This window comes from Lonchura striata, chromosome 12, assembly GCF_046129695.1.
Source record: "Lonchura striata isolate bLonStr1 chromosome 12, bLonStr1.mat, whole genome shotgun sequence".
Taxonomy (NCBI): Eukaryota; Metazoa; Chordata; class Aves; order Passeriformes; family Estrildidae; genus Lonchura; species Lonchura striata.
The window spans coordinates 8,454,283-8,465,767 of NC_134614.1; the positions used below are offsets into that span (position 1 = coordinate 8,454,283).

At 60.1% G+C, this 11,485-nt stretch overlaps 1 protein-coding gene across 2 annotated transcripts in view; it reads left to right on the plus strand.

Moving 5' to 3' along the window:
* Positions 1-11,485, plus strand: part of CACNA2D2 (calcium voltage-gated channel auxiliary subunit alpha2delta 2) — a 216,199-nt gene that overhangs the window by 203,694 nt on the left and 1,020 nt on the right. The window contains exons 22-38 of one of the 2 annotated variants that reach the window (XM_021529146.2): positions 1,609-1,685; positions 2,881-2,901; positions 5,184-5,244; positions 7,547-7,644; positions 7,846-7,936; positions 8,068-8,130; positions 8,234-8,337; positions 8,423-8,521; positions 8,623-8,717; positions 8,960-9,007; positions 9,404-9,475; positions 9,626-9,778; positions 9,896-9,948; positions 10,054-10,109; positions 10,192-10,315; positions 10,917-11,026; positions 11,222-11,310. In XM_021529146.2, the coding sequence (XP_021384821.1) occupies positions 1,609-1,685; positions 2,881-2,901; positions 5,184-5,244; positions 7,547-7,644; positions 7,846-7,936; positions 8,068-8,130; positions 8,234-8,337; positions 8,423-8,521; positions 8,623-8,717; positions 8,960-9,007; positions 9,404-9,475; positions 9,626-9,778; positions 9,896-9,948; positions 10,054-10,109; positions 10,192-10,315; positions 10,917-11,026; positions 11,222-11,310 (1,414 nt within the window). The remainder of the gene's footprint in view (positions 1-1,608; positions 1,686-2,880; positions 2,902-5,183; positions 5,245-7,546; positions 7,645-7,845; positions 7,937-8,067; positions 8,131-8,233; positions 8,338-8,422; positions 8,522-8,622; positions 8,718-8,959; positions 9,008-9,403; positions 9,476-9,625; positions 9,779-9,895; positions 9,949-10,053; positions 10,110-10,191; positions 10,316-10,916; positions 11,027-11,221; positions 11,311-11,485) is intronic. The other variant, XM_021529147.2, reaches the window with a different exon arrangement.

Genomic DNA, 11,485 nt, shown 5'->3' on the forward strand with positions numbered 1-11,485 from the left:
ACAGTAAGAGACGTGCTGGAGGGCACTCCTGAAAGGGCTGCCTGCCAGTGTTTGGCACTGTAGGGCTTGGACACAGTCCCCAGGACTCCAGACAGGCTGCAGGGCTGGTGTGCAAGGGGCCAGATAAGTGACACCCCTGCCACCCCATGTGCACAGCCAAGGGCTCATGCAGGTCCCTGCCTGCTCCTAGGGTGGATGACAGTGATGTGTGCCCACCCTGCAGCACAGGCAGTGTCTTTAGAGCCAGAGGAGAGCAAAGTTCTGCATTTTATCACCCAGTTTGCACCAGTTTGGACCAGCAGAGTGTAAGAAAGACCCTGACATCATCATTTCTCATCTCACGCTGCCTTAATCCCAGGAGGAGCCATGTGAGCCCCTGTTGCCCAGTGTGCCCTCCTGCTCACCACCCAGCTCAGGAGGGGCTGGCAAGGGTCACAGCCACTACCCAGCACTGCCAGGTGTCCCCAGTGCAGTCCCAGTCGTGTCCCCCATGCTGTTACCCCTCTGGAGCCCAGCAGCACTGGTGAGGAGGGGACAATGCCACAGGGTGACACATCTGTAGGGTGAAAGCCCTATACTCCCATGGCTCTGCTCTGCAGCAGGGATATTTCCTGGGTTTCCCTGGCATGCCATCAGCATGGGGTGCCACCAACACTGAACAGAAAAAGGCACCACCCTCTTCCTGACATCTGTGGTTTGGGGTGCCAGCAGCTCTGCTGTGCTGGCTGCAATGCCCAGACTGTGCCCATGCTGCCAGCACAGACAGGGGTATCTGGAGGGTGCTTTAGGGAGGGAACCCAGATCCCAGTGGCTCTGGTGCAGGTGCTACATCCAATGAGAGTCAGGAATGTGGTCCTTGCTCACTTATTCCTCACAGCACCTGGCACAAGCACTGTCACCAAAGGCCAATGGCCACTGTAGCTGGCACCAAGGAGTCAAGTTCCCTCTGGCAGTGTGTCCTGTGGGTTAAGCAGCCCCAGAACCACCTCCTGCTATCTCATCACCCTGTCCCACACCCTGCATGCCAGATTCCTGGATCACTCTCCTTTCTGACTTATCTGGCTTCTGGTGCCTGTATAATGGATGTCATTGGTTTCTGCAGCCTGGGAAGGCTTTGTCCCTTCTTTCATGGGCTGTGTCACTGCCTGCCTTCCTCCCTCACAGAGATGTTGTGTTCCTCTTCCATATCTCCCTTGGTTCCTGGGCTGGTACATCCTGCCCATTTCAGCCCTGGCTAGGCAGATGTGCCAACTTCTGTGCCCATGTGTGCCCCCAGCACAGCCTTGGGTGCTCTGGGCATGACCCTGGATGCCCCAGGATGACCCTGGGTGCTCTGGGGGATGACCCTGGATGCCCCAGGATGACCCTGGGTGCTCTGGGGATGACCCTGGATGCCCCAGGATGACCCTGGGTGCTCTGGGGGATGACTCTGGCTGCAGTTCCTGGGAGAGGGATGCAGCAGGCTGTGCAGGAGGCCAGTGGGGCTGCTGCCTGCCATCGCCTGGGTCAAACTGCTGCCTGCAGGTGCCAGGCAGGGACTGGGAGCTGGGCAAGAATTCTGAGCAGGTGTAAAGCCTTACACCAGGTGTCTGCTCTCCCTCTCCACAGCCTGGGACTTGTTCTGCCTCCCTACAGTACCTACTACATCCAGGCCAACCTCAGCGACCAGATCCTGCAAGTGAAGTGTAAGTAGCCCCTGGCTCTCCCTGCCGCCCTCTCACACTCCCCTTCACCCCACGCCAGCCCGTGGCTGCCGGGGGGAGAAACACAAACCACAGACTTGGGAAAGGTCATAGGGATCACTGTGAGAGGCAAAATAAAGAGAAAAACTAAAGCTCAGAGAGGCGTGAGTCGAGGTGAGCACACAGAGGGAAAGCGAGCTGCCTGCCTGGGGTGCCCCAGGGCCGGGGTGTGCTCCTCGTGCTTTGCACCCCAAAAGCCCCGCCCGGGCTGCAGGCAGGCACTGCAGGCACTGCCTGCTGGCCTCCCGGGGACGAGGGATGGCGCTGTGGCAGCCAGATAATTCGTGAGCCTGGGGAAGTTTGCATGGATCTCTTTAATTTCCTTTGGTTTATTACGATACTTTGGTTTCAGTTTAAGCCATTTATTCTTTTTATGAGTTTGGTTTTGATTGGTTTCGATTTTTTGTTCGGAATTAATCTGTGTATGTGTGTGTTAGCCTGGCCCCCCTTTCTCTCTCTTTCTCTTTCCCCTGACCCCCAAGCCTTTTCCCCACCTCAGGTCCACGCTGCTCCCAGGGACCCTCTCCCCCATGGGAGAACTGGACCCTTCCCCTCTCCCCTTCGGTTCCCCCTGTTTCTCCCCCTCAGCCACCCCGGTGGCCTGGCCCTGGCCCCGCTCCGGATCCAGCCCCTGCCACCCCCTCCATCCATGGGCAGGAGCCCTGTGTCCCTGTGGGGACAAGGCCAGGCTGTCCCCATCCCTGGGAGGGGGGACCCCTCCGTCCTCCCCAGCTGTGCCCACCGTGCCGTGCATGCCCCCTGACTCAGTGAGGACATTTTGATATCAAGACTGTTGCAACTGTTTGCTACTGATTCTCATTTTCCTTTGGAGTATTGAATATATATCTATATATTTTTCTAGTTATATCTTTGCATTTTTTTTTGTTCTTATTTCACCGTGGCCTTTTCTTTTCCTTTTGTTACTGGGTTTTTCTTATGTTTTCTTTTCTTCATGTCGTTTTTTGCAAGAGGTTTCCTTTTGGTATGATTATAGTACACAATATTTTTATTCAAACGTCGATTGAATAAAATATTGTTTGTGCCCCCCTTCCCCCTTTCCACCCAACCCCTTTTTTTTTTGTTTGTTGTTTTTTGTTTGTTGTTTTTCTTGCTTTCTCTCTATGGTGGATTCACACAGTACCAAACATCAAAATGAAGGGCAAGTATTTTCAGTCTCAGACCACTCACCTTCACCACCCCGTCCCCTGCCCCGTGTCCAGTCCCCCCCAGCCCCCTGCTTGCCCATCTCCCTGCCCGTTTGCCACGCCGAACCTGCAAACCGCCACCAACTCGCCCTTCCTCCCTTCTCCTTCTCCTCTTCCTCCTCCTCTCCTCCAGTTCCCCCTTTATTTGAAAGCAACATGTCTTGTTCTGTTCATGAGAGCTTTGTCACGAAAATCCCCACTCCCTCCCTGCGCATCACTCCCAAACCCGGTTCGATATCGTTCGAGAGCCGACCTTGTATGAAACTGCCGTTTTCGGTCCACGAGGATTTTGTAGCTAGTTGGATGCCCTGCTCTTCCTCCCCAGCGCTGCCCCTTCTTGCTCCTCTTCTCCCGCTCGTCTCCTCCAATTCCTTCTCCCCTTCTCCTGGCTCCTTTGCTTCCTCCTCCCCAAGACAACTCAACCTGAAAGGGATAGGGCTGTGCAGGGAGTGGGGGGCTCAGGGGTGGGTGCCCAAAGGTGGTAGGGATGGAGGACAGGTGGGGGGCCCAATCCACCACTGCCATCAGCCTCTGGGACAAGCTTTTTGGGGAAAGCCTGCAAGCAGGAACCCTCTGCAGAGATGGGATGGGACCACCTGGGGCAGTGCCTCCCAGCTGCACAGATGACTGCAAGCCTGGCCCCAGGGGCACGCGGGATGGCTGAGCCCAGGGGTGCCACACTGCCTGTCCCCACAGCTGCTCGGTGGCCATCCCCCCTGCCATGGGGACCAGCATGGCATGGTACAGTGTACTGTAGCACTGAAGGTACAGTGTCCTGGTGCCATCTGTGCCCTGGGGGCAGCCAAGTTTGAGCCCAAAGTCCCACCAGGGCAGGTCCAGGTGCCAGAGTCGGTTTTCCCCTGCAGTGGAGCAGGACATCACTCATGGGACACAGGATTTGGCCCACATTCCCTCAATGCCAGAGGGGCCTCCTGACCCACAGCTCCCACACAGCCCCACGGTGGGCCAGGGGACACCCGGCACACACGGTCCCCATGGGACCCGCCACCACCCTCCATCCCACACAGCCCCCAGCACACGGACCCACCCGCTACCCCCTCCCTGGCACAGGCAGGGAAACGGCTTGTGGGGGGCACTGCAGCACAGGAGGGGCCATGGGGGACAGGGCCAGGCGGGCAGGACAGTGGGGAGGTGGAAGTGTCACCCTCAGCCCTGTTCAATCAGCCTTGAGTTGCCTCCTCCCAGCGCCCCTGTGATGGCAATGCTGATGGACCAAGTACGAGTGTTTGTACTCCTCCTCCTCCTCCTTTTCTTCCTCTCATCGGCTTGTACCCAGCCCCTGCCTCCAGCCCTCAGAGAGCAACAGTCCAACCTCTGGCTGTGCCGTGCAATGCACCAGGAGCTGGCGGGAGGGCAAGGGGGTGGCGGTGCCCATCCTGGGGGAGATGTAGTCCTAGGGGTGTCCCACAGCACCCCTCCATGCACCCCCTAACCCAGCTTGCCCCTGCGAGCTGAGCCCGGCATCCTCTGTCTCTTCTGCCGGGGCATTTCCAGAGACACCCCAAAGCTACTGGGCTGCATGCCCCCCTTAAAGCAGAGCGTGCTGGCGGGCGAGCGCGGATCCCCGTCCCTATTGGGGTACCACCGCCCCGGGGAGGGAGGGGGCACCGGTGCCCGGCAGCAGAGCCCGGCAGCGCATTGCACGGCCCTGCGGCAGGGCGGGAGCCTCTGGTTGGACTGTCCTCGGCAAGGTTCCCCTCTGGCCATGTTGATGCCTGAAAACTCCCTTTATTTTTTTCTCCCGACAACCGAGTGTTCTGGTGATCCTCTTCCGGCCAGGAGCGCAGCATGTGGTTCCCTGCCCTCGCCCACCACCCCTCCCCCGAGAGAGAGACGTCCCCCCGCCCTCCCGAACATGCATATATATATATATACATGTGCGCACATATATATATGTGTGTGTGTCTGTGTGTCCCTGCGTACCGGCCGCGCGTACGCGCCTTCAGCCGCGACCGAGCAAATTCGAGCCGAGCTGGGCAAACCTCTCCTGATTTGGCTCTAACCTTCCTTCCCGTGCGGTGCCAGCAACAGCAGAACGGCCTTTTCCTTCCTCTCTTGTTACCAAGAGCAGCAAATGCCTTTTTTCTTTATTGGTTTTTTTTGTTGTTGTTGTTCCCTCCCCTCTCTCTCTCTCTCTCTGTCCGTCTCTCTCCCTCCTGGCCCCCGGCGCCCCCGTCCCCGCTCCCCGCCGGATAACCTTCCCTTTCTGTTGCAGATTTTGAATACCTGCTGCCCAACAGCTTTGAGTCGGAGGGACATGTGTTCATTGCGCCCAGGTAGCTTTGCGTGTGCGCTTGCCGAGGTGTGCATCCGCCCCGGCCCCGCTGCCGACCCCGCCATCGCCCCATCCTCGCCTCATCGTGCCTTGTCCCCGCTCCCGTGCCCTGTGGCTGTGTGTGTCGTGTGCCCGCTCGGCCGCGGGGCTGCCGCCGGTCCCCGGCCCCGCTGCGCCACCCGGTTGCATCCAGCACAGTATATATGCACCCGGTGCAGCCCGACCTCTGCGCGTGCATATATAGGTATAGTTTCTGAAAATCCCTGCCGAGCGAGGGGCCGCCGGCGGCATCATACAGTCGTGCTGGCTGCGGGGGGGAGGGAGAAGGAGGGGAGGTTTCGGCCCAAATTCGGGATGCCCAGAGGTTTGGGGACATGAGGGCAGCGTAGAGGCCCCTTGACGGACAGATACGTCCCCTCGCCTGGGCCATGCCGCCCAGTCTTGTCACTAGCAGGGATGAAGGGCCATCCTTGAATGGGTTGTTTGGGGAGCCCCATGGCTCTGCCAGCACACCGCCCTTCCTGCTACTACAGAGCAATCTCTGACCAGCCCTAATTAACATCGCCAGCTAATCACCTGTGTGCTCACAGGTCGTTATGGCAATTAAACGTCCTGTTAGGGGATGTTTTACCAGTGCAGCTTTTGGGAATTGCTGTGGGTCGAAGTCCAGCACGGCCACCTGCGGGTACCCCCCACCCTGCCGGGCCACAGCAGCAGTCACTCACAGCAAGTGGGTGAACCAGCCCAGAAGGTACAGTCACTGTGCAGCGCTGGCTTTTTGGGGAGCTTAGTCCCCAGGCCCTCTGCTGGGCAGTGGGGGTGAAGTCCAGGGCACATGGGAGCCACAACAGAGCGTGAATGAGGAACAGGAGCGCTGTTACCGAAAATTGGCCCGTAAGCACACAGAGAGGATGGATAGGGAGGGGATGCCCGAGCCCAAGGCCCCAGGAGTGGGTCTGCACCCACAGTGCTGCTCAGGTTGCAGTGCTGGGCTCAGTGTCCAGTGTGGGGCTCTGCAGACGCTGCAGCTGGAAAGAACTTTGGGTGTGGAAGTCAGGGCGAGCCCTTCGGTGCCCCCAGAGCGGCTCCATGAGCCCCCTTGCCCCCTTGTGGGCAGGGGCAGGGGGGGCCGTGTGCCAGGGCGTGCCTGGCACCCAGGGCGACTGTATGATCTGCCGCTGGCGCTGCCGCGCCCAAGGGCCTCTGGAAATTTTCAGAAACCGTATATCCCCCGTCCCCCGTGGGTGTGTGAGTACCTGTATCTGTGCGTGTCGGTGGAGATATTTAGGTGGCTGTTCCCCTCCCAAATAGGGGTTAAGGGGCCGAGCTGAGCTGGGCAAGGTGCTTCACCTTTTTCAGCTGCCCTGTGGACATGCTCCCTGACACCCTTTGCTCCATTTTTCCTCTTAATGACAGAGTTTTTGGCAGAGTCAGGGGTTGTGAGTGGGGGAGCCCTGAGCACCCTGGCACTGTTCACAGGCACACTGCTGAGGACAGGAGGCTCTTGGCACACCAGGGTGGCACTAACATGTGCCACCCAGTCAGAGTCTCGTGGTGACCAACAGGTTACAGCTGTCCCTGGCATCGGTGGGGCTGGGATTCTGCGCTCAGGGTGTTCCAGACTGAAGCAGGGACATGGCAGTCACCATACTGCCTGTCCCAGGAGTGTCTCAGGGCCAGTGATGCCCATGGGCAAGCACCCACCTCCACCAGCTGGGGTTCAGCCAGCACCCAACCATCTGTGCAAAGGGCACAGGTACAGCCTTGAGTGCCTGCCTGGTGCTGCCAGTGCAGCTATGGAGAATCCCGAGGCAAATCCCTGCTGGCACCCACAATGGAGCCACAATCCCTGGGATGCCACAGGTGCAGGGCAGGGTGGGCATAGCCCCAAAGGTAAGTACGGTGTCAGAGGCACCCAGTCCCACCAGTAGCCCCAGCACTATGGGGAGAGATGGACTCGGTGTTGTACCGTTCTGGGCAAACCAGGATCCATCAAACCTTGCCCTGGCAGAGGTGAGGGTACCTCAGTGCCTGTGGCAGTGACAGACCCGGTGAGTGGTGTGACGCTTCTCTGGTAGCACTGCAGGCAGCAGGGGCTGGTACTGGGCAGTCTGTAGAGATGCCCACAGCCAGTTCCCCTGGCGGGGTGACACTCTCAGGAGAGGTGGCACATCACCACCATTGTGTCCCTGTCAAGCCTGGGTGCTGGCAGCACAGCCAGCGCCCACCCCGCCGGCCCCGGGGGAGAACTGACCTTACCTTTTCCATCCCCACGAACGACAAACCTTGTCCCCAAACCCCAGAGAGTATTGCAAAGACCTCGACTTGTCGGATAACAACACCGAATTCCTGGAAAACTTTATTGCCCTCATGGAAAAGGTGACCCCAGACTCCAAGCAGTGTGAGTAGCTGGGATGGCTGCTGGGGGGCTGCTGGGGGGTCGAGGGTGGATGGGGATTCAGGTGGAGATGGAGCAGGGGATAAACTGTGCTGGGGTTGGGATCCTGGCAACTGCTGCAGAGTGGGTGCTGGGGCAGAGCAGGGGACATGGGTGGCCCTCATGGTGTCAGCTCTCACCTTCTCCTCCTGTCCACCACCCAAGGCGACAACTTCCTCCTGCACAACCTCATCCTGGACACGGGTATCACACAGCAGCTGGTGGATCAAGTCTGGAAGGACCAGGACCTCAACACGTAGGTGATGGGGAGATGGCCCAGGGTGGGCAGCACTGTCTTGGGACAGATGAGGATTGGGATGGGCTGTGGAGGCAGGGACAGAGCAAAGCCCCACTGATGGATGGTGTACCTGGCCCCTCTCCTTGCAGGTACAGCCTCTTGGCTGTCTTCGCAGCCACTGACGGGGGCATCACCCGTATCTTCCCTAACAAGTGAGTGTCTGCCCAGCTCAGTGACGTGTCTGCTCCTGCTGGGCCATCTCTGGTGGGACCAGAGGTGACAGTGACAGTCATGGCTGTGGCTTCTCCCTTCCAGGGCTGCAGATGACTGGGAGGAGGAGCCAGAGCCCTTCAATGCCAGCTTCTACCGGAGGAGCCTGGACAACAAGGGCTACATCTTCAAGCCACCCTACCGAGATGGTGGGTGCCAGCTCAGGGCAACAGCATGTGACCCAGGCTGCCACTGGCTCCATGTGTCCCCTGGTGTCACCCCTGCCTTCCACAGCTGGCTACCGTGGGCTGGACCTGGAGAACAACACCATTGGGATCCTGGTGAGCACCGCCGTGGAGCTCAGCATCGGGGGCAAGACTCTGAAGCCCGCAGGTAGGCAGGGAGCTGAGTGCCCTGGTGCCAGGCTGGGGGGTCCCTGCAACCCCTCCAGGCTACAGCTCACTCCCCACTCCCCTGTCTCCCCACTTCCCCAGTGGTGGGGGTGAAGCTGGACCTGGAGGCCTGGGCTGAGAAGTTCAAAGTGCTGGCGAGCAACCGGACAGACCGGGACCAGCTGGGCACCCGCCGGGTATGTCCTGGGGCCTGGCACAGCCAGGGAACAGGGCTGGAGACAGGGCAGGGAGGGAGCTCTGCTTGCTGGGGGCCAGTGCTGGGACATGGTGCCTGTGGTTGCAATGGGCTTGTTCCTCCGGGTACCTGTCCCCAGCCTCTGGAGACACCACCCTGCATGTCCCTGTCTGGCTGGGAGGACAGCTCTGGGGGGATGACCATCCTGCTAACCTGTCCCTCTGCCCTGCTTTTGGTTGACAGTGTGACCCCTCAAGCAGCTGTGAGATGGACTGTGAGGCCAACAACAAGGTGGGTGGTGGGCAAAGGTAGGGGCAGCTGGTGGGTTTGTATGGAATGGCTGGGAGAGGTGGGAGAGGTCCCTGTCCCCTGCTTACTCAGCCTGTGCACCCACCCTGTGCCCTGCTGCTCCCCAAGCTTGGCCAGACCCAGCCCACCACACAGGGATGAAGCCCACCACACAGTGTTGCCCCATGGACCATGCACCCCCTGAGAGAGCTGTTAAACCCCCAGGGTGGGTGGTGTCTCCTGCTCCCTGCACCCAGCATGGGTGCTCCTGGCACTGAGATGCTTCTGAGCTTGGGGACACTGCACTGCCCCTGTGGCTGACAGCCTGCCACCTCCTCCTCTGGTCCTGCCTTGCCCTGGGCATGGTCAGGGTTGGCTGACACTGCCCTTCTTCCCCAGGACCTCATCTGTGTCCTGATCGATGATGGGGGCTTCCTGGTGCTCTCCAACCAGGAGGACCATTGGTACCAGGTGAGTGGTGCCTGCAGCTCTCCTGGGCGTGGATGCCAGCGAGGAGCTGAACTCTTGAGCTCGTGTCTGTGACACAGCCCCACTCGAGTCCCTCCAGGGGAGTGAGTGCCAATGTGGCATTTGGGTGCAGATTCAGTGTCTCCATTTCAGGTGGGCAAGTTCTTTAGCGAAGTGGATGCCAACCTGATGTCTGCCCTCTACAACAACTCCTTCTACGCCCGCAAGGAGTCCTACGACTTCCAGTCCGTCTGTGCCCCCGAGGCCCCCAGCAACACGGGTGCGGCACCTCGCGGCGTCTTCGTGGTGAGCACCCACAGGGATGGTGCATTCCAGCTGCTCTGGGAGCTCAGGGACCCGTGAGTGTGTCCCCAGTGCCCCTCATGGGGACCTGCTGGCTCACCGCTCCCTCTCTGCCCCCAGCCCACCGTGGCCGATCTCCTGAGCCTCGCCTGGTGGACCTCGGCTGCAGCCTGGTGAGCCCTGCCATGTCCCCTCCCTGGGGCCATTCCCATTGGGGAGTGACACTGGGGTGTCCTTGGGGCGGGGACACCTGACGTGGCCACACTTTGCTTCCCCAGGTCCCTGTTCCAGCAGTTCCTGTACAGCCTCACCTACAGCAGCTGGTTCCAGACGGGTCAGTCCCTGGGGAGCTTTGAGCTGGGGTGGGCAGGGTGGGGGGGTTGGTGGCTTTGGCCCACAGCGCTGTGCTGGCACAGAGGAGGTGGTGGGGGACGGCATGGAGGCCAGGGAGACGAGCTGCATCATGAAGCAGACCCAGTATTACTTCAGCACCGTCAACGCCACCTACAACGCCATCATCGACTGCGGCAACTGCTCCAGGTGGGTCCATCCCCGCTGTCCCTCCCCTGGGCAGGGCTGAGGACACCCCCGAGGCTGCCTGTGCCAAGATCCCCGTGCAGCAGCCTGTGTGGGGGCAGTAGGAGATGCTGTGCAGCATTTAGGGGGACTGTGATACCCGGAGCGGGGACAGAGAGGAAAAGTGGTGTCCCCATGGGCTGTGGTGATGGTGTCCCCAGGGAGCCTCTGCGTGGAAGCAAGCCCTGGAAGCCCATCAGGGCTGAGTCCCTGGCAGCCCCCAGCATGGGGATGGGGAGGGAGGTGGAGATGAGGATGGGGATGGAGGCCAGGGCAGGGAATGGTGATAAGTCTGGGGACAAGGATGGGAATGCAGACAGACATGAGGTTAGGCATAGGGAAGAAGTTGAGGACAGGGATGGGAATGCAGACAGACATGAGGTTAGGCATAGGGATGAAGTTGGGGACAGGGATGGGGAGGAGGACAGGGACAGTGATGAAATTGGGTCTGGGGAGATGCTCTGGTTCAGCCTCCCCAGAGCCACACACCAGCAGGGCTGGCACTGGTGTCTGGCAGGGACTGGGGCACAGGGTAAGAGGGGTCCCACTGCCTTCGCACCCCCAGGCTCTTCCATGCACAGAGACTGGCCAACACCAACCTGCTCTTCGTGGTGGCTGACAAGCCCCTCTGCAGCCAGTGTGAGTCTGTCAAGCTGCTGCAGGCAGAGGTAAGAGGTATCCTTTGCTGTCTCAGCTGCATCCCACCGGAATGTGGTGGCAGCGAGGTGGGGGGACACGTGGGGTCTGTGGGACAGACAGGGTGACAAGGACCTGTGGAGTTTGGAGGGAGCTGGCCCATGGCCAGAGGCGCTAGGGGTGCCCTACGAGCCCCCACAGCCCTGTTCCTGGTGGGTTCCTTGACCTGCGAAGCCCCCCCGAGGGACCCCAACCAGTGTGAGCTGGTGGACAGGCCCCGCTACCGGAAAGGTCCCCACATCTGCTTCGACTACAATGCAACAGTACGTGGGGGCAGCGGGAGCAGGAGGGGAGCAGAGCTGGGGCTGGCCCCTGGGAAGGGGTGGGGGCAGTGGGAATCCTCTGGTGGGTTGCAGAGCCATGGGGGGGTACCCTGGGAGCTGCTCCACTGGGGGAAATTTGGACAGTGGTTTCCCCCTGAGCAGGGGAATGGAGCCA